Genomic DNA, 20,991 nt, shown 5'->3' with positions numbered 1-20,991 from the left:
TAATCTGAAATGGCACAAGAAAATGCCATCATGGAAAAGGAGAAATCCAACAGGAATCCAAACAGTTTTCAATTACTTTTTAAAGCAGGATTACTCATTTAATTAGTTGTTCATAAATTGTTATCTGGTTTTGCTTCCACCTATGTTATAAGTCACCTTGGGTATCACTTTGGGGGAAAGCAGGATATAAATAAATACATACAATTTAGTGGAGAAATTCACCAGGACCCAAACCTGGCTTTATTTTCATGCAGTATTAGAAGCAAGATAATAATTTTCACGGCAAGCAAAAACGTTGTTTAGGCAGGCTTTTTAATATATAATCATGACAGGTGTATCATGGGTGGGTGTTTTAGTTCTGTTTTTAACTTTTGTATGTTTTTGTGTTAATTTGATACTGCTTTTGCTACATGATTTTAATTGTTTTTTTAATTGCAAAGTCTTTTTAAATGGTTTTTATCTTGTGAGCCTCCTTGGGTCTCTTTCTGGGAGAAAGACGGGATAGAAATGAGACGGAATAAATAAATGATGATGATGATGCACCACTTGACTTGAGGAACTACTTTCCTTACTGGATTGCAAAGGAACTATCTTTTGTGTTGCAGATGGATGTTAATTTTCTTGGACTTTGAGAAGCTCCCAGGTGCCACAGGGCCAGAAGAGAAGGTGCCAGCCTGCAAGAGATACCCTCCATGCCATCTGAACTAAGATCAAAAACAGCAAACTTCAGGCCTATAACTAATATCTTTTTTCTCTCCTGTATGGTTTTTAATACATTGCCTGATGAAGAAGCCGGTGGAACTTTGAAAGCTTGCAACTTGTATATTGTGCATTTTGGTTGGTCCAATAAAGGTATCACTGTTTGGTGGATTTTTGATGTTACTGGATTTGCTATATGGTCATCATGACTACCCCTGAATACTTTCCTTAAGGTTCCACAAAGACTGGTCACAGCATGAGAATATGCAGCAGAGTGCTAGTGTCTGGCCTAGAGACCCCATGGTTTTGGTTACATACATTTGGCCATCCACATTTGTGGCTTCACTTTTGCAGTTTTGATTGTTTGTGGATTTCATAGAATCGTAGAGTTGGAAGAGATCCCAAGGGCCTTCCAGTCCAACCCTCTGCCATGCAGGAACTCACAGTCATCCATCCTCTGTTTAAAGGCCTCCAAAGGAGTGTCTTCCACTGTTGAACAGCTCTTCCACATGGCCCTGCTGAATCATGTTCAGCTTGTGATCTACTTGGACTCATAGATCCCTTTCACACATATAAGTCTTGTTCAGCCAGGTGTCCCCCATAAACATATATCCAAGTGCAATACCTTACATTTCTCTGTGTTGAATGTCATTTTGTTAGCTTTGGCCCAGCTTTCTAGTCTATTCAGGTCCTTTTGAATGTTGATCCTGTCCTCTGGAGTATTAGCTATTCCTCCTAATTTGGTGCCATCTGCAAATTTCCCTTGATTTGGTTCATATGTTCTCTCTAGGAATCTCTTTTGCCCTGCAGCGCAACTCTGCCAGAGGTTGACCATAGAGTTGTGTTGGAAGAACCTAGAAGTTCCTAGAGAGAACACATCTCTAGGCATTTGCAGGTCCTCCAGCATCATTCTATCTGGCAGGTGTTGACCATAGAGTTGCCCTGGAGGACCTGGAGAGAGGTGTTCCCCTCTCAGGTGTAAAGAAGAGTGGGTTTGTTTCTAATTTGGGTTCCCCCACACTGACAGGCCAGAGACTGCGGAGGAGAGACCAGAGGCAGAAGGCTCGGGGGTGCAGAGCTGGTGCCTCGGGCTGTGTGTTCCCCATCCTCCTCCCCTAGAAACAGGAGGCTGTGATCTCAGCGAGGATGGAGGAGGCAGAGATGGGGGAGAGTCCGGGCGCGTGGGAAGACGGCAGAGAGGGGGCCAGAGCCAGAGGAGCCCTGCTGCCCTGGACCCCCAGCTCCTGCTGATGGGAGCCAGGAAGGTAAGGCGGCAGGAGGGAGGAGCCTCTGGTGGTGTCTCTCCTGCTGGAACTCAGGACTGACCCCCTCCGCCCCTTCGTCCGGCAGCAGCCGGTTCAGGTTCAGGCACATGAGCAGCAGCGCAAGGGAAAAACAGGAAGAGAGAGAAGCAGAGAGAGAACGAGAGAGAGCGCTGAGAAAGGGAATGAGAAGCTGAGAAATCAGCCCCAATCCCAAGGAGAGGAAACAGACTGCAGTGAGAGAGAGGAGCTGAGCCAGGAGGAAGGAGCCACAAGGAAATCTGAGGACAGGGGCTCCTGAGCAGAATGGCCCTGGTTCTTGCCTAGACGTCTGGCAGCGGAGCAGACAAGATCAACCCAATCGCCTTCCCCGCACTCCTGGGCTTCTCCTCCTCTGCTTCAGGGGAAACTTTGCAGGGAGAGGCTTCAGAACCGGTAAAGAAAAGGAATCCCTTGCTGTGATTGGAGCCCCAACCTGATCACCAGGAAGACTGCAAAGGAAATCATCAGCTTGGTACCTGAACCAAAGAAGGCTTAGCTGCTAGCACCCATCCACCGAAAGGCAGTTCAGAGAGCCAACTCATTCTTAACAAGGTTGATGCTACAAAGCAAGGCATTTAACCGAACTAGACTTAAGAAGCAGTCGATACAATTAGATTGGATGTAGGAGAGAAGGACTAGACCTGGCCATCATCTGAAACACAGTTTGGATTCCATAAACAGAAGCCCAGCTTCAAAGCATATCCAGAAAAGAGGCTGCACTCATAGGTCCCAAGTTGGACTGCAAGAACCACATAGGTCTACTTTGGACTTTGCATTGGTTCTTTCCCACAGGACTCAGAATCATAACTGGGCACAGGACCAACCCAGAGTTGCTCAAATCCTAGGAGAACCATCCAAAACTATAAGCCCCCAATTTTTGGGGATCCCCTAGCAATAATTCAGGGTTACCGACTCCTGTCTCCTTGAAAGCTAGAACATCATGGAAGATGGAGCACGTCGGCGTGGTGGCTCTGAGAAGGATTCAACTAACCCAGAGAAATCGGACGGCGGTGGTGTTGCCTTGAAGAAAGAGATTGGGCTGATGAGCGCATGTGGCATTATTGTGGGTGAGTGGAGATCCCAGAGGGATGTGGGCATTGCTTTGAATTGGATACTGTCATCCCCTCATTTCTCTCCTTCATCATTGAGAAAACTGAGGCCAGACATTAGGAGGAGACCCCTTGGGTCCTGTATTCTGCTTTTGTCATTTTAGTTTTAGGCTAGAGGATTAGAGGATTACGTAATTTTTAGTTATGTATGTACTGTGTATTTTATTTAGCAATTTATTGTAACCCACCTAGATCCTTCTGGAGAGATGGGATATAAATAAAGCCTATTACTGTTGTTGTTGTTATTCCCCAGCCAATCTTTTCCTCCCTAGAGCAGTTCCAGAACCAGTACCTGGACTCCTCCTAACCCCTGCCCTCCTAACACCAGAGAAACCCCCGTTTCCTGGCTGTTTCCCAGTGGATGGCACTGTGTTGCTTCACTCTACAACCTTCTACATTTTGGAATTGCAGGTTATTGTGTCCCATCCTAGAAATGTTGGCATCCCAGCCGTTGATGCGTGATATTTGTATATACAGCTGTCTGGGCCCAGAAGGAGAGGGATTTAAAGAACAAACAAGCCAGCACTCAGTTGCCCTGATGAGCTAAAAAAAAAACTCATGCCAGACAAAACTTCTCTGAGTATACAACTGCCCTGTGCCAAAAGTAGATGCGGTCTCTAATCTGGACAAGCGCTGATGTCCTCTAGTTGCCTGCCTCATAGGGAGATGAATGTTAGTGCAAGGGAGAATTACCATTTGGTGACTAGGGCTCCATGGCCCAATGGATTCTGGCTGAAGGCTACCAGCAGAGCCATGCAGGAGCAAAGCATGTCCCTGCAGTTCCACCAACCTCTTTCCCACATGAATTTGTTTTTCACTTCAGTGCAGCTGGAACGCCTACCCTTGAAGTGTTTTTTCCAGCTCCATCAGTCCCACTCCAGATGGCTGTGTTTCAGTAGGTGCCAGGAGACCACTGAAACAAACACAGGGGAGAATGGAAGAGAAAGCACTTTTGACAGACAGTCAGAAAACCCTTGCTTCCCACTCCATTACAGATTCACTAGTGCTCCAAATATACCCAGTTCTTGAGCTGTCCTCTCCTTTTCTGTGCTACAGAAATTTATCTCCCCATCACACCAATCTAACAAGTTAACTATACATCTTTGCTTCTTGAGTGCAGTTTCTTGGGTACCTTTCTAAACTGGGGATGGTAGTGATGACTAAGGTCTAGCTTAGTCTGAGCCTCCATTTCCCCAAAACACCACTCACATTGAGGGGTGTGTGTGCGCGCGTGCATATACACACAGTTGGCTCTCATTATCCATGGATCTTTTATCCTTGGATTCAACCATCCATGGCTTGAAAATTTTAAATAAATATATATTCCAAAAATCAAACATTGATTTTGCCATTTTATATAAGGGACCCCATTTTATTATGGCATTGTATGTAATGGGACTTGAACACTTGCGGATTTTGGTATCCAAGGCAGGTCCTGGAACCAAACCCCAACAGATACCAAGGGCCCTCTTTATGTCCCCTAACTTTCAACCAACCCCTTCCTTTCCCTCTGCTCTCTTCTTTTATCAGATCCTTGCCCCTCTCCCAGTTTCACCTGCCTTTGCAGGTATTTCTCAGGAGCCCATGCCATGTCATTCTCACTGGCCTGTTGTAATTCAAACTGACATCGCCCTGGGGCTGGCATTTTCAGCCACAAGACTGCCAGGGCCTCTGGCACCTATTCGTAGCTGCAGAATTTTAATTTTCTTAATGAAAAATGGTGAAAGTGTTTTCTGCCAAAGGAGGAGAGAAACAGAATGTATCCACACAGACGAAAAGCTGGGCAGCATGTGCTAGGAGGATTTGGGCCAACAATGTTATGACATGGACAGATGCATAAATAATAGGTAGGTGTATATAGATGGAAAAATAAGTGTAGATCATAGGTGAGAAAATTTGACTTAACTGTTTTTAAAAGTTTTTTGTACACTGGGATCCCCATTGCTGTGTGTTGAGCATCTCCCATCTCAATAAATGGCATCTTCTGCACCACCAGTTTTTTTTATGGGCATTGAAACCATGTTTCAAACTACAGGACTAAAACTTTGTCTTTAGAAGTCGTAACCCCATATTTTGGCTTTAGCTTAATTTCTTCAGTACTGACTAGGCTGTCCTGGATGGTAAGGAAGGTGGGTCAGACCTTATCCCCATCATCATCTCTCTTTCTATGCCACTTTCTTGATGTGGTAGGTAATTTTTTTGTTAAGTAATATAACATTAACATGCAAACATTTAAAATGCAAGTGTTAAATATAAATTTAAATTATTATTTTGGACTTTTAAAGTCAGCGTTGTAAACTCAGGATGCAGTTTTCAAAAAGGGCAGCAGTCAATGCAGGAACAAACCTTTCAAGAGACACCTAAAGAATGCTACAGTTGGTTTCCCGCAAATACTGAAGTGGGGACCACAACAGAAAAGACTCAGCAGATGGCTGTCTTAAATCTGTGTTGAATTGAGGCACCACTCAACTTTGAGTGGGTCTGAAAACAATCCGGTAGGAGGCTTAGATTTACAAACAGCTGTGCTGCAAAACATGTATAAGTACTGTGAAATTTTTGATGTTTGGTCTCCTGTCTGGGCACTTGCAGTCTCAAAACAGATGATTACATCCAATCCTAGACATATTTGCTTGGAATTAAGTGCTTCCTTTGCAGTGCGGGGGGTGGGGGACATAGTTCAAGTCAAGATATTTGACTCCAAATGACACTAAATGTCTTGGACTAGTCAGATGTCTAGACTGACATCATTTCCTGAAAAACTGAGTTGTACTTGGTAAATTGTAATCTGATTCTTTGAAAATATGCAAGATTTGTTAAATATCCCATAATGCAATTAAAAATATAAGTTTACATGCAGCACAGTCCTATACAGGTTTATTTGCCAGCAAGACATACCTTACATTGTACTGCAACCACAGGGCTATGTGCTTATTTCTAATACCCAAGGCATTCAATGATGCTTGTGTGTTTAGCATTACTAGAGAGTAAACTCCATTGAATATAATGGGACTTCTTTCTAAGTAAACATATATAATATTCTCTGGTAAATCATTAAAAATAGTTTCTTTAAAAGGTTCCCATTTCTAGTAGTTTCAGTGAAATTCTAATCCAATGCACACAATTAAGAAACCAAAATGATAGACTGAAAAGCCAAGTGATGTGAATGGCATCTGTTTAAAAGAGCTTTATAAATACAACAAAGACATGGATGTTCCTGATGCAGATAACTAAATCAAAGTATAGGATTTAATTTGGAAAAGAGTTGTTGGCTTCTCCAGTTGATATGTGAAGAAGCTGACATTTAAATGTCAATCTAAGTTAAGCTTTCTCATTAAACATATGGGATACATTCCCTTCCTTGAACCAGTCTCTTTTAGACTTGCACACCTCAACAGATATTATCATATTTGCTGCAAAGTTTTTCCTCATCATTACTCTTCATAATTTTTAACTTTTGTGAACCTTTTTCTTCTTCTTCTTCTTCAGGTAACATAATTGGATCAGGGATCTTTGTGTCGCCAAAGGGAGTGCTAGAGAATGCTGGCTCAGTAGGTCTGGCATTGATCGTGTGGATCGTCACTGGTCTCATCACAGCTGTGGGAGCACTGTGTTATGCTGAACTGGGAGTCACCATCCCGAAATCTGGAGGCGACTATTCCTATGTCAAAGACATCTTTGGAGGACTGGCCGGGTAAGAGGCAAAAGAGGTGCCAGTGTTTGGCTGGGCTTGTAATGGGACAAATGGGTCAAGATGGCAAATGGAGACGAATGAAGTGAGAAGAGTGGGTTATATTCTTTTACACTTGTTTCTCTTTCAAGGTTCTTGCGGCTGTGGATTGCGGTGCTGGTGATCTACCCCACCAATCAGGCTGTTATTGCCCTCACCTTCTCAAACTATGTACTTCAGCCAATCTTTCCCACTTGCCTGCCCCCAGAAATCGGACTAAGACTGCTGGCTGGCATCTGTCTTTGTAAGTAAAGGATTTAGCTTTTTAGTAATCCATATCCTTCAGCTGTTGTGTAATTTCCAGTTCAGTCCACCTTGGTAGTGGCCATTTATAAGTTCCCTACAGGAGAGAATCATAGATTCAATCTCAAAACAAAGACCATCAGGACACAAACACACACATGGTCCACCGAAAGTCTGTTCCACTGTTGGACAGCTCTTTACAGTAGAAAAATGTTCCAAAATGTTTAGATGCAATCTCTCTTCCTGTAATTTAAATCTGTTAGTTTGTGCTCAAGTCCCTGGAGCATCAGAAAACCAGCTTGCTCCATCACATCCCTTAAGATTTTTTTTAAATGGCCACCATGTCACCTCTCAGGTCCCTCTTCTCCAAGCTAAACATACCCAACTCCCTAAGTTGTTCCTCGTCAGGCTTGGTTTCCAGAACGTTGATCCTGGCAATCCTTCCCTGAACACATTTCAGCTCATTAATATTCTTCCTGAAGTCTGGTGCCCAGAACTTGACACAGTATTCCAGGTGAGGTCTGATCAAAGTAAAAGAGAATGGGACTGTTTACTGCCTTTGATCCAGACACTCTACTGTTGATGCAGCCTAGAATTACATTGCCTTTTTTGGCCACTGCATCACAGTGTTGACTCATTTTAGCTCCCTAGATCCTTTTCGTATGTACTGCTTTCAAGTCAGGGGTCATCCATCCTGTATTTGTGTATTTCATTTTTCCTGCCTAGATGTAGTACCTTACATTTATTTATTTTATTTATTTACGGTATTTATACCCCGCCCTTCAGCCCTAAAGGCTCCCAGAGCAGCTTACAATTATTATTTTAATTAGAAGGTTCCCTGCCCTCATGCTTACAATCAGGAAAAAAAATTAATGTTGAAATTAATTTTGTTAGTTTTGGCCCACTTCTCCAATTTATTAAGGTCATTTTGAATTCTCATCTTGATCTTCTGAGGTACTGGCTACTCCACTCCCCAATTTGGTGTCACCTGCAAATTTGATAAGCACACCTTCTATTCCAACATCTAAACCAATAACCAATACAACCATTTGCAAAACTGGTCCTGGATGATGGAACTGTTTTATCATTCTTGCAGTGGAATGGATATGGAGTGTGGCTTGTAGTCAGTAAATGTACATGATTGCTGACAGACTCTCTGTGTAGCTGCAGACCTTTCACAGTGAATTTATACAAGTGGCCTCCATACTAAGATGAATGATTGGAATATACTAAAACGTCTCAGGTTTATATTATAACTAATCTAGCCGACAACAAGGTTGCCCTTCAAGATAGACAGTCTCCTTCTTCGTATCAAACCATATAGAGGAGTGTGTTGGCTTTGGGCATCACACTGTTTCTGCACATTTTAATGATTGTTATAAACCATTAAATGGACCACTAAGAACCAGTATGATGTGGTGCCTAGAAAGTCAGACTTGGCCTAGGGAGACATGGGCACGAATCTCTACATGGCTTAGTGGGTGATGTAGAGAGCCAGGCTGTCCTTCTCTCTCATTTGATCTACTTTCTAGGGTTGAGATGAGGCTGAACTGGGGTCACTGGCATTCACACACACTTCCCTGAGCTCTGTGGATTTAGCATGACAGAGGTCCAAAACACACTGCAGAAACAGTCCCGTTTGAGACTGCTTTAACTGCCCTGGCTCGATGCTAGGGAATCCTGGGAACTGTAGTTTATTGTAGTGCACTACAGTGTTCTGATGGAGAAGGCTAAATGTTTCACAAAACTATAGTTCCCAGAATTCCCTAGCACTGAACCAGGGCAGTTAAAGCGGTCTCAAACTGGGTTATTTCTACAGTGTGTTTTGGACCAAAGAGATGAGCAAAGATATACAACAATAATGCATCTTAGTCTATATGGTGAAAGCAGAAATTCTTCTGCTTTAATGGGGACAAAAATGGCGTACTTGTGATAGTTTCATCCAAGTTAATAATGCTGTTGTAGTTACTGGGAAATACAAGCTAGAAGTAAAAGACAGATAAAAAACATGATGCCTTTAAAAAAATAGTACCATATGTAGATATTAGAAGATGCATCCACCTCCATCATACCTTTGAACCATCTATTTCCTCACCTTTCCCCATTCATCCCTGCACAAGCTTCTCCACCATCTTGTCTTGTCGGCTGCACAGTTACTTCACATTTAGTGAGTGGGGAGTGGGCAACTGCATACCCAGTAACTCAAAGGATGTATGGAAAGGCTAATCTTTAGAGAGGTTACTTTAGGACTTCCAACACCAGCAAGATCAGGCACAAACTGGTTTTGTTCCTTTCTTTCCAGGTCCACAGCAGAGGGAGGGGAGGAAGGATGAGCGATAGCCAGGGAGAGGTTTTGGCGGAGGCACTTATGCAAGCCAGCTGCTGCAGCTCAGCAAGAGCTTATGAATCAGGTCAAAGCCAGTTATTCAGTGCTGAGTCAGCAAAAAAAGAGGAGCATATGCACATGTGGCAAAAGGCAGGGAAGAGAAAGCCACATCTCCTCCAAAACTTCAGCAAGGAGGAACCACTTCTTTGAGAAACCCAAAGACCGTAGAGCTAGAAAACAATAAAACAGTATAGATCAGCAAAGAGCTGGGAGTGCTTAGCAAAAGAGATCAAAGAAAGCCCACTGGTTTGATCAAATGATATAAAGATAGTATTATCTATCATCAGGGTGGCAGAATGATTTGAGTAGGCAAATTGGCAGAGAGGGAGGCTGTGGTTGATGGTTGGAAGCAATCTTTGGATGGTACACTCCAATCCTACCGGCTGAAATTGGGTAGTATCACCAGTGTCCTGTTAAGCGAGTCTTAATCTGTCTTATCTGTAGGCTGTAGTTTCTGCCTCGTATCTCCACACTGACGTAAGCAAGCGACCTAGAAGTGGTGAGAATGTTGTTTTCCTGTACCAGTCTCAGCTTGGTGGCCACAGAATGCCCTGAACAAAATCATGAGTGCTCTAAAGAGGTGGCAATAACACTGCGGAGATGGTATTACTGGTTACTGACCTCTCTGAACCAAGCACTGCATCTATTTTGGGGCTAGGAATAGGGTGACATGATGGCTGCTCTGGATTAACCCTTGGGATAGCCTGTGCTAAAAAATTTTTAGCAACAGCTCCGAACCACACCTCCTGCTTCAGTGTCATCTCTGAGACTGTGTCTGAAAAAACACCAGGAAACTAAAAACTCCCTGGCCTTGTTCCAGTCCTGCTGGGTGCCAGGGATACTGAGAAACAAGGGAACTTCCAGGAGTTCAGTCTTTGGGCTGGAGCAGAATGGAGGAACATATGTTTTTGTCACATTGAAAAGCCAGCTCTCTAGACTTCCATCTCTGAAATCTTCTTTTCACTAGCAGATGGACACTCCTCCTCCCCTCATTACACTCTAACAAAAATCCTAAAGGAGTTGCATACTCAGAGCCACCCATTAATGTTAGCACTATTTCTGGCCCCTCCTATGACCCAGTTCTGAAACTCTAGCTAGTCCTAATCTATTCTTGGGATCTCACAGGCAAATCTAACTCTTGGTCTTAGAAGTAAACATATACGTTGTAGGGATCTGCTGAAACAAGTCCCAGTCGCCATATCTAATTGCATAGTGAAAAAGAGATTGTACAGCTGGCCTCATTCCCTACTCTCTGCCCTCTGTCCTCTTATCATATACCATTGATCTCCTAACCTTGCTGCTTCTTGAATCCCACATGGTCCCCCGGACTATTTTGCCCTGTTGAATATGTATCCAAATTTCCCTACACCCTGATGTATGGTGTATCTAAAGAGCAAAGATATACAACTGAGCACGAAAGTTAGAATCATACAAGCCATTATATTCCCTATTACCATGAGCTTGTTAGTAAAGAAAGTGGGCGGAAAAAAATAAATTCATTTAAGATGTGATGCTGAAGAAGAGTGCTGAGTATGCAATGGATGGCCAAAAAGGCAAACAAATGGATCCTAGAACAGATCAATATGGAAATCTGCCTGGAAGCCAAGATGACTAAACTGAAGTTGTTGTACTTTGGTCACATCATGAGAAGGCATGAATTACTGGAAAAAACCAATGTGGAGGGAAGTAGAAAGAGAGGAAGGCTGCATGCTAGATGGATGGATTCTGTTAAGGAGGGAAAGGGTATGAATGTACAGGAACTAAGCAGAGGAGTCAAGGACAGGGAGTCTTGGAGCTGCTCATCCCCAGGGTTGCCAGGAGCTGAGATCGACTTGAGGGCAGTTAACAACAACAATGGTGGAGTCAGATATTTCAATGATGTTTTCAACAACAATATATGCACACTAGTTATTTCATAACCTATATCATGCCCCAATTAACTAATCCTTTTCATCATGATCAACAAAGATTACCTTGCTCCAACCTGTGTGTGGCAGCTATGTTTCTCTTCTCCCACATGGAAATTCTCTTTTTATTGGGAAAACTTTGTGTGAAGTCACAAAAGATGCAAAGCTCTCTCCTCTCCTCTCCACGCCCCATCCCCCCCCCCAAGTGATTTTTCTGTTAAGTTCCAAGTTTCCTGTTTTGACTTGAACTTGATTGTGTAAAAGGGATGCTGAATCAGCAGGGAAGTTTCCATTTCCTTTTGCTCTACTCAAATTTGGGGACCTGTTGATTCTCCCCTCTCGTACCCTGCCTCCAAAAAGAAAAGATGAAAGCAAAGACAGGACACTGGACAGAAAATAGAATGACAGCACTGGAGGTTACCCAAAGATATTCTAGTCCAACCCTTGTGTAGGAATCAAAGCATCCCTGGCAGATGACCATCCAGCTTCTGTCTAAAAACCACCAATGAAGGAAAATCCACCACCTTCTGAGGCAGTCTGTGTCACTCCTGAACACCTCTTCTTATCAGGAAGTTCCTCTTCATGTTCACTCAGTGTCACCTTTCTTCTTAGTTGAATCCATTGTCCTAGCAAGGAAGATTGTGAGTGAGACCTCCCAACAAACTGGATACCATATATACTGGACTATAAGTCAACCTCATGTATAAGTCAAGGGTAGGTTTTTGGGGCCAAAATTATGGATTTTGATATGACCCGTGGATAAGTCAAAGGTAAAAGTTAGGGGCATGTAACAAAGGATGTAAAGGATGATGCAAAGGAAAATGATGCCAAAGAACTTAGAACACACTGGCAGGCATAACTGTGCTCATCCTAAAGGCTGGATGGATGAGAGAGTAGAGGGAATCCATGCTTCTTTTTGGTGCTGCCAGGATTAGGGTTGCCATATCCCGCCGGGGGGCGGGACAATCCCGGTTTGGGAGAGGCCAACCCGGTCCCGGCCCGGTTTGGCGCCCAAACCGGGACGGCCCCGCCCACCGCGGCCACCTCAGGCCCCGCGGCGGCTCCAAGGCCTTGCTGAGGCCTGGGAAGGCTCTCTGCGGTTGGAGCTCCAGCCGCGGAGACGCTCCCTCCCGGGCCCCAGCGAGGCCTTGGAGGTGGCTCCGCGGTCGGAGCTCTGGCTGCGGGGTCCTCAAGGCCTCCACGAGGCCAGGGAGGAGGAGGAAGCCTGGCACCGCGGAGATCTCCGCGATGCCAGGCTTCCCCCCCGCCCTTCTCGGCCTGGGAGCCGGCCTAGGCTCCCTCCCAGGCCGGGAGGAGGAGGAGGAAGCCTGGCACCGCGGAGATCTCCGCGATGCCAGGCTTCCCCTCGCCCTTCTCGGCCTGGGAGCCGGCCTAGGCTCCCTCCCAGGCCGGGAGGAGGAGGAGGAAGCCTGGCACCGCGGAGATCTCCGCGATGCCAGGCTTCCCCTCGCCCTTCTCGGCCTGGGAGCCGGCCTAGGCTCCTTCCCAGGCCGGGAGGAGGAGGAGGAAGCCTGGCACCGCGGAGATCTCCGCGATGCCAGGCTTCCCCTCGCCCTTCTCGGCCTGGGAGCCGGCCTAGGCTCCCTCCCAGGCCGGGAGGAGGAGGAGGAAGCCTGGCACCGCGGAGATCTCTGCGATGCCAGGCTTCCCCTCGCCCTTCTCGGCCTGGGAGCCGGCCTAGGCTCCCTCCCAGGCCGAGAGGAGGAGGAGGAGGACAAGGTTTAAAAATCTAGGACTTTTTTTTTAATTTCCTAGCCAGGAAATTTAAAAAAAAAAATGTACTACATTTTCAAACCTTGTCCTACATTTGTCCCGGTTTCGAGGTCCTCCATTATGGCAACCCTAGCCAGGATGGACTAAACTCTCACCTTTTATCACTGTATTCAGAGAAAGGGGATGACTGTTTTTATATGTATATATGCAAACACAAGTAGAAACACATGTACATGCACATGTTTACCTACATAATTAGGACAGGGTTGTCAGATGTGAGGCCTAGGGGCCTTCTCAGCCTCCATAAAGATTTCTAGCCTACTTTTTATGCTTCTCAAAGTTTGCTGAGTCTCTTCCTCAGGTAGTATATGTCCAGGGTGGGAGCTTGCTTATCTGTTTGGATAGCTGGGAGTAGACACAGCAAGGCAGATGATTATGTATGCAAAATGCCATTTGTTTATTGGATTCAGACTCTTTGTAGCTCAAGAATGGGCAACACCTCAGGGATGGTTTATTTTTCAACTTTTAGTGCCAATTTGTGGTACCGTTTATGATTTGTTGTGAAATTCAAGCACAGCTGGCATTTTCAGTGGAAAAAAAGTATGGGTGGCTTCTAAGACAGAATTCTCCCTCTGGCATCTTTTGAGCTCAAAAACCTTTGCTAAGATAATTTTGCATATTTTGCAAAAGCTTTGCTTGTTTGCATTAACCAAAGAAGACATTTCAATGTACAGATGTGTCTTTGTAATGTTGCTTAGAGTTAAACACATAGATGGCAAGTGGAGAGCCAGCATGCTGTAGTGGTTTGAGTGTTGGACTATGACTATGGAGACCTGGTTTCGAATCTCCACTTTCTCATGGAAACAATCGAAACCTACTGGGTGACCTTGGCCAAGTTGCACTTCTCAGCCTCAGAGGAAGGCAAAAGCAAACCCCCTCTGAACAAATCTTGGCAACAAAACCCTATGGTAGGCTTGAAAGTACACAACAACATATCTGCAAACGATTCTTCCTCTGTGTGCATATGTACTAGGCAGAGCTCATGAATAACTTTGTGTTGGAAAAATTATTTGTATATGTGGAAGCTTCTGAATTCTACTTTATGTTTTAAGATAATATCAAAATGCTGTGCATGCATTGCTGTGGGGAGGATAAAAATGGGATAACTAACTTTGCACAGAGTGGATGGAATTTCTACTTTGTCATCCTTGTTTGCTGGGGTCAGGGGTTGTTCAAAAAGGTGCTGACACGTTTTTCTATCTGTCTGTCTCAAGTAAGCCCTGACTGTGTGCTGCCGGGTTAACAGAGGCCAGTGTGTCTGTTTGTGCAGATGGGATGTTTTGGTGCACTCAGGCGGGGAGCCAAATAGGTCATAGCCTCCCTTCTTAGCTTGTTTTTCATTCTCTCAATTTTCCAGGAACATTAATAAGAACCTTATTTCTTTCCTTTCCATATAACTGCGGTGCAGTGCATGTATTTAACTCAAAGTTGCAAGCCCCAAGGATAGATCATTGATCTGAGGGTTTGTTAGACAATAAGGGAGAGACAATGGTAGAATGAATCTCTGAGGTCACTTGTACCCAGAAAAACTGTTAACTCTGAATAGCCTTGCCACAGACAATTGAAAGCCATTGTGCCATTACTGTTATAATGAGAGGTGGTGACATAGTAACAGGTATTGCTAGGCTATAATCACAGCCTGGCCTAAAGCAAATAGTAGTTGCCTTCAACCAACAAGAAGCCTTTGCTAGGTATCAGAGCAATATCTGAATTTGCTCCTGGTCACATTGCTGCTAGCATTATGTCCCCCCAAATGCTGAGCTATGGAGGCCTTGACTGAGTGATGGGAGCCAAAGGATGAAAAATATTAACAGTCCATTCCTCCACTGACTTTTTCTCTTTCTCCACAGTGCTGCTGACCTGGGTGAACTGTGCTAGCGTGCGTTGGGCCACACGTGTCCAGGATATCTTCACAGCAGGGAAATTGCTGGCACTGGGACTCATCATTATCATGGGAGTTGTGCAGATCTGCAAAGGTGAGACTCAGTCTGGCCAGGCAAAAAAGGGAGCCAGAATCTCTCTAACATGCTCTACTTGCTCACCCAAGGGGAATAAGCCCCAGGGTTTTAAAATCTGCATTCTCTAGTAAGCGGATTTAGAGAGTGGATTGGTTTCCATAGTTTCTTGTCCCAGTTGGCACTGGAAAGTACAAGAATTAGGAGAAAGAGAGAACAACCCATCTAACAGTCTAATTAATCCTTTCTTCTCTGTACAGGTGAATACTTCTGGCTAGAGCCAAAACATGCCTTTGAATTCTTCCAAACACCTGATGTGGGACTCGTGGCACTGGCCTTTTTACAAGGCTCTTTTGCATATGGGGGCTGGAACTTCCTCAACTATGTCACTGAAGAGCTAGTTGATCCTTACAAGTGAGTCAGGGATCTCTTTAATAGCGAACAGGGGTTAGAATAGACACTCACCTTCATACTTATTTCTCCTCTTCCATTTCAACTCTCTCCACACAGGAACCTGCCTCGCGCCATCTTCATCTCCATTCCCCTGGTCACCTTTGTCTACGTCTTCGCCAATGTGGCCTATGTCACTGCCATGTCACCTCAGGAGTTGCTGGCCTCTAATGCTGTCGCAGTGGTGAGGCCTCATGAATCCCATTGTGCTAATTCCCTTTCCTCCCTGGGTTCCAAATGGAATCACAGCTAACCATCTATTCTTTGTTCACTTCCTCATAGACATTTGGGGAGAAATTGTTAGGAGTCATGGCTTGGATCATGCCCATCTCTGTTGCCCTTTCCACATTTGGAGGAGTCAATGGATCACTCTTCACTTCCTCTAGGTGAGTTATGACTTTCAGCAGACACTCAGCATCCCACTTGCCTTGAGAACATAAGAGCCCTCTTGGTAAGACCAAAGACCTATCTAGTGCAACATTCTGTTCACACAATGGCCAATCCATTGCTCAAGGGAAGCCCACCAGCAGGACAGGAGTGCAAATGCACCTTCCATTTCATGCACCCCTTAGCAACTGATGCATAAGGGCAGTGTCCTTGATACTGGAGGTGACAAACAGCCATCCTGACTGGTAGTCACTGATGTCCTCATCCTTCAAGAATTTATCCAATGGCCTTTTAAACCCACCCAAGTTGGTAATCATCATCTTGTGGCAGAGAGTTCCACAGTTTATCTATGCACCATGTCAATCTCCCACCATTCAGCTTTAATGAATGATGCCATTAGTTTTAATTTTACGAGAGTAAGAGAACTCCCTATGTAGCTTCTCCACACCATGAATAATTTTATAAATTTATAAATACATTCATGCATAACCTTCCCTTGCTCCTGTCATTGATATTGCACCTTTTGAATCTATGGACTATCCCTTTTTAAGTGCAGTGGCCAGAATCTGAAACATTCACAGATCCCATCTCCTAAAGGCTCTACCTTTCAGTGTCACCCATGTCTTTATAGTGCGGCCACTTTGACTGCACTATGACATACCACTTACATTAGGACTGTGGAAATGAGGTGGCACTTCACTTATCAGAGAATTTTCCATTTGTTTCTGGGGCACAATCTTGAAGCCTTGCTCAAAGTGTGGAGTTGTCACATGTTCCCTGGCATGGGTTAAAATAGATCAATGTTCTTGCATTTTCCTATTTGTATTTCTGATGTTCTCTGTCTGTCATTCCCAGACTCTTTTTTGCTGGAGCCCGGGAAGGCCACCTCCCCAGTGTGCTGGCTATGATTCATGTGCGACGTTGCACTCCCATCCCTGCCTTACTCTTCACTGTGAGTTGCCAGCAGACAGATTGTGAAGGGAGCGGGGAATTAGGATGCTAAGAGTACATGTGGGACGAAGAGTGGGTATCTGGTGGTAAAGAATCTGTGAAGTGGCTAAAACCGTGAACCCTGGGAAGGGCATTTTCAGAACAGTTGTTGGGATCAGAGAGCTGGTGATATCACTTTAGGATGCCTGAAGTGATTTCCCTATTTTCTCTCTTTGCCTGTCTTTGGCAGTGCCTTTCAACATTGCTGATGCTGGTTACAAGTGACATATATACCCTGATCAATTATGTGGGTTTCATCAACTACCTCTTCTATGGAGTGACTGTCGCTGGCCAGGTTGTGCTACGCTGGCGGGAACCTCACCGACATCGCCCCATCAAGGTAAGGAGCTTCTGCTGTTGGACCCCTGCCTCCTGTTTATCAGCCCATCCTCTTCTTACACCAGTGTTGCCTTTCCCTAGGCTATGCATGAAGGAGTTAAACTGTGGTGGTCATTACTGATTTAAATCAAGTTGTTGATGTCTAATTTGTATATATTTTAACAAGCATTCATACTGTTAACTATAACAAATAAAACATAATTAAATAGAGTTTTATACCATCCATGAGTACAACCCTAAAGTTCACTAATTAGTGTTTCTCGAGGACATGGAATATTAAAGTCCATGCTGTTTTGGCCGACAGTCTGAAAATAATAATTTGCACAAGAACAGCAAGAACAACAATAACAACAATAAAATCTATGATTGCTGAGGTCATAATGATAATGCTTGACATTAAAGTAACTTGTTTTTGGCTGTGTTTTGCTCTTTAAATAGAACTTGTAGTCATTTATAACTTCATACATACGTTTTGAGAGATGGCATTTACTTACGTATAGAAATATATAGAAATAATTGACAAACCAAGCAACACAATATAACATTTGAAAAAATACATTTAAGCTGCATCCTAAACACTTTCTCTATGAAGTAATTTTCACTGGGACTTATTACTTAGTAAACATACATAAGATTAAATTACTTAAAGGAAATCTGATTTTTAATTTTAATAAACATTTGTCCTTTTATCCACTTACATTTCCTGTGTGACCGCCTCTCAAAAGATAAGGAATATTAGGAAACTGTTTTATACTGGTCTGCTTGTCCATCTAATGTAGTATTGTCTACTCTGATGAGCATCCGCTCTCCAGGGTCCCATACTGAGGTCTTTCCTATCACTTGGCACCTGATCCTTTTGGGGAGAGAGACTGGGGACTAAACCTGGGACCTTCTGCATGCAAAGCATGGATTATGCCACTGAATGATGGCTGTTCCCACCGCCACTGGCCAACACCTTACTAACTTCTTGCTAGGCAAGAAAACTTCCTCTCCTATCACCCCTTTTCCTGCATCCCCCCATTCCTGGTATTCCCGCCCAGACCAAACCCATCTCTCTCCTTCCCAGGTGAGCCTGTTCTTCCCCATAGTTTACCTGCTGTTCTGGGCCTTCCTGTTGGTGTTCAGCTTGTGGTCTGAACCTGTGGTTTGTGGCATTGGTCTGGCCATAATGCTGACAGGCGTACCTGTCTACTTCCTCGGGGTGCATTGGGAGCACAAACCGCCTGCCTTCCATACATTTATTGGTGAGTAATGGGCAGACTGAGGGGAGGACAGCTGGATGAAAGTGTGTTGGGTGTACTGAGGCCATGGGTTCTTGGGTTTTCCTGTTAAAGCTCACCTGTTCACCCCCTCTTCTTACAGATGCAGTCACTCGGGCAGGACAGAAGCTTTGTGTTGTTGTGTACCCCGAGATGGGTACACAGAAACCAGAAACCAACCTCAATAAAGAGACCAAAGAGCAGCTTGAGCCAATATGTGGAGTTGAACCCCTCAATAGCCCTCAGGACTGAGCGCATTTTACTGCCTGGGAGAGTAGAAGAAACAGCAGCCAGCCACGGACTGCACACTACTGCCTTTGCTGGGTTTGAAATGAATTGGAACTCCTTGCACAGCTGACGCTCCCGTTTTGCTCCTTGTAGCACCACATGCTGGGACTGGAATAGCTGTGAATGCCTCACTGTCACCCCTCTCCTTCCTTTGGTAAAGCCTTGCTGGGTCTGGAGGACCCACAGCCACCATTCCCCACCTTCAGTGCCCCTGCTGGAGCTGGAAAATAAATGGGAGCTCTCTTCACAGCCAGCAATCCCACAGTCAGCTCCCTGCACCCCACCCTGCTGGAAGGGGCTACCTTGTTGTTGCCTTATATTGTTGGGAATATTTTCATTAGTTTTGAACCTCATTGGGGGGGAAAGGCGTCCCCCTCAGTTTATGTCCTTGTATTTTTCACATTTCTCTCTCTTTTTTTCCTTTTTTGATGTAATAAATTAAACTCAACTTGCCCTGTCTGTTGTTTTCAATGCAGGATTTAGGATGAGGAAAGATCATTCAGGACAGACAGATTATTCTGCTTCAAGCTTGCTAAAATACCAAACACTTTGGCAAAGATGGTTCTAGTACTTTGATGGAAGGAGTCAAGCGCTACGGCATGCATTTTAAAAAAAACAAATCCTCAGTCTCAGCAAATGGCTAGAAAACAGCCAGAATGCGGTACCATATTTTCCTAAGCAGAGTTTTTTTTTGGTAGAAGCTTACATGGGGTAACAGCCATTGTACCTACTGCGGAAATGCTAGTGCCACGGATTCATCCCTGCATTCTGATAACTACAGGTGCACTGTGAAAATTCATATGTTGAAGGGGCCAATTTATTCTTGACCTACAACAACCTAAGAAGAAAGCAATAGCAGGAAAGGAACAGGTTACTCTCCAGATGTTATAAACTCTTATTCCCTTCAGTTCTACTACTCTGGCCATTGGTGAGGCATGCTAGGAGGAGTATTTCATCAACATCTGCATGACCATCTCTTCTCCAAAGGACAGGACAGAAGATCTAGCATCCTGTTTCACACATGGGCCACACACCTCTAGTAAGTCCTCATTTCAACAGCCTTCCCATTGTCGTTTGGCCTACTTCTCATTTTGAGCATTTTCATGGCTAACAGTGCTGTTAGGACCATCTTCTATTAATTTGCTTGATTCCTTTCTAAATTACTTAAACTATCTGCCACCATCACATCTTGAGGCAGTAAATTCCACAACTTAATTGTGTGCTGTGCAAAGAATTATTTTAACCTATCTTAAATCTACAATGAGACAATTTCACTGGCTAACTCCTGAATTCCAGTGTTAAGGTAAAAGAAAACTTACTTCTATCCATTTTCTCTACCCCATGCCTACTTTTACACACTTTCTTCCCTCATTCGCCAGAGTCTTCCCCTGCAGCTGGAAAATTCCAAATTCTTTAGTTTCTTGTAGGTAAACTGCTCCTGCTTTCTGCTCATTTTGGTTGCCCTTTTCTTTACTCTGTCCAACTTTGAAATTGAACAACTGTAAAAGCTTTCCAAATGTAGCCAGGCTGCAGATTGATATATACAGTCATTATGATATTGGCTGTCTTATTTTCAGTTCGTTTCCTGATCATCCATTATATGGAATTTACCTTTTTCACTGTCACTACACATGGGATGGATACAAACAGTGCACAATCACAGCTCTGAAGTTTCACAGGCAAGAATTCCAAAACATTGTGGAGTAAAAAGCAATTGCTAAAGTAGAGGAGGAAAAAAAAGCTGTCAGACTGGTTCTGTAGCCAAAAGCCATTCCCTCTAGGATACGTTATAGTTACCACAAGGTGAGCACACCCAAAAATACATATCACATGGCAACTGCAAGAAATAAAAGACAACAGTAAATAGTTTAGAGAATGTATTGTGTACTAAGGGACTGGGTAAGGCATTAAAGCAGCAAAGGACAAGTGCCTAGGGACACATTAAAATACCCAAATGATTATAATGGTCCTAGATGCTTCCAAATTACTCTTATAGATAACGTTTTGTGGAACTATTTAATATTTATTTTAAAACCCCGAACACTGTCATGTTAAAATGCAAAACATGGCCATTGTTATGTCTCTATTATCAGGAACATGTAACATGTTACAGAAGAGCTTCAAAAGCTTGCAACAAGTATATTGTGCATTTCA

At 44.1% G+C, this 20,991-nt stretch overlaps 1 protein-coding gene across 1 annotated transcript; it reads left to right on the top strand.

The window, feature by feature from the left end:
• The first annotated feature begins 1,615 nt into the window (after positions 1-1,615).
• LOC149304204 (large neutral amino acids transporter small subunit 2-like) lies at positions 1,616-19,290 on the top strand. The gene is made up of 11 exons (XM_089479582.1): positions 1,616-3,070; positions 6,599-6,803; positions 6,932-7,083; positions 15,020-15,145; positions 15,385-15,538; positions 15,635-15,758; positions 15,857-15,960; positions 16,817-16,913; positions 17,142-17,291; positions 18,357-18,534; positions 18,653-19,290. Exons 1-11 carry the CDS (start codon positions 2,944-2,946, stop codon positions 18,799-18,801), a joined length of 1,566 nt encoding a protein of 521 aa, XP_089335708.1. The 5' UTR covers positions 1,616-2,943; the 3' UTR covers positions 18,802-19,290.
• The last annotated feature ends 1,701 nt before the right edge of the window (positions 19,291-20,991 follow it).

The sequence above is a fragment of the Sceloporus occidentalis genome, unplaced genomic scaffold (genome assembly GCF_023333645.1).
Source record: "Sceloporus occidentalis isolate IW3139 unplaced genomic scaffold, rSceOcc1.0.p SCAF_14, whole genome shotgun sequence".
NCBI classification, from domain to species: Eukaryota; Metazoa; Chordata; class Lepidosauria; order Squamata; family Phrynosomatidae; genus Sceloporus; species Sceloporus occidentalis.
This window is presented reverse-complemented; position numbering and strand designations above follow the sequence as displayed.

Excerpts from the sequence above, each read along its gene's own strand:
- LOC149304204 (XM_089479582.1), top strand. The coding sequence starts at position 2,944 with ATGGAAGATGGAGCACGTCGGCGTGGTGGCTCTGAGAAGGATTCAACT. Across the intron at positions 3,071-6,598 it reads CGCATGTGGCATTATTGTGG|GTAACATAATTGGATCAGGG; the intron begins GTGAGTGGAGAT and ends CTTCTTCTTCAG. Across the intron at positions 7,084-15,019 it reads GCTGGCTGGCATCTGTCTTT|TGCTGCTGACCTGGGTGAAC; the intron begins GTAAGTAAAGGA and ends CTTTCTCCACAG.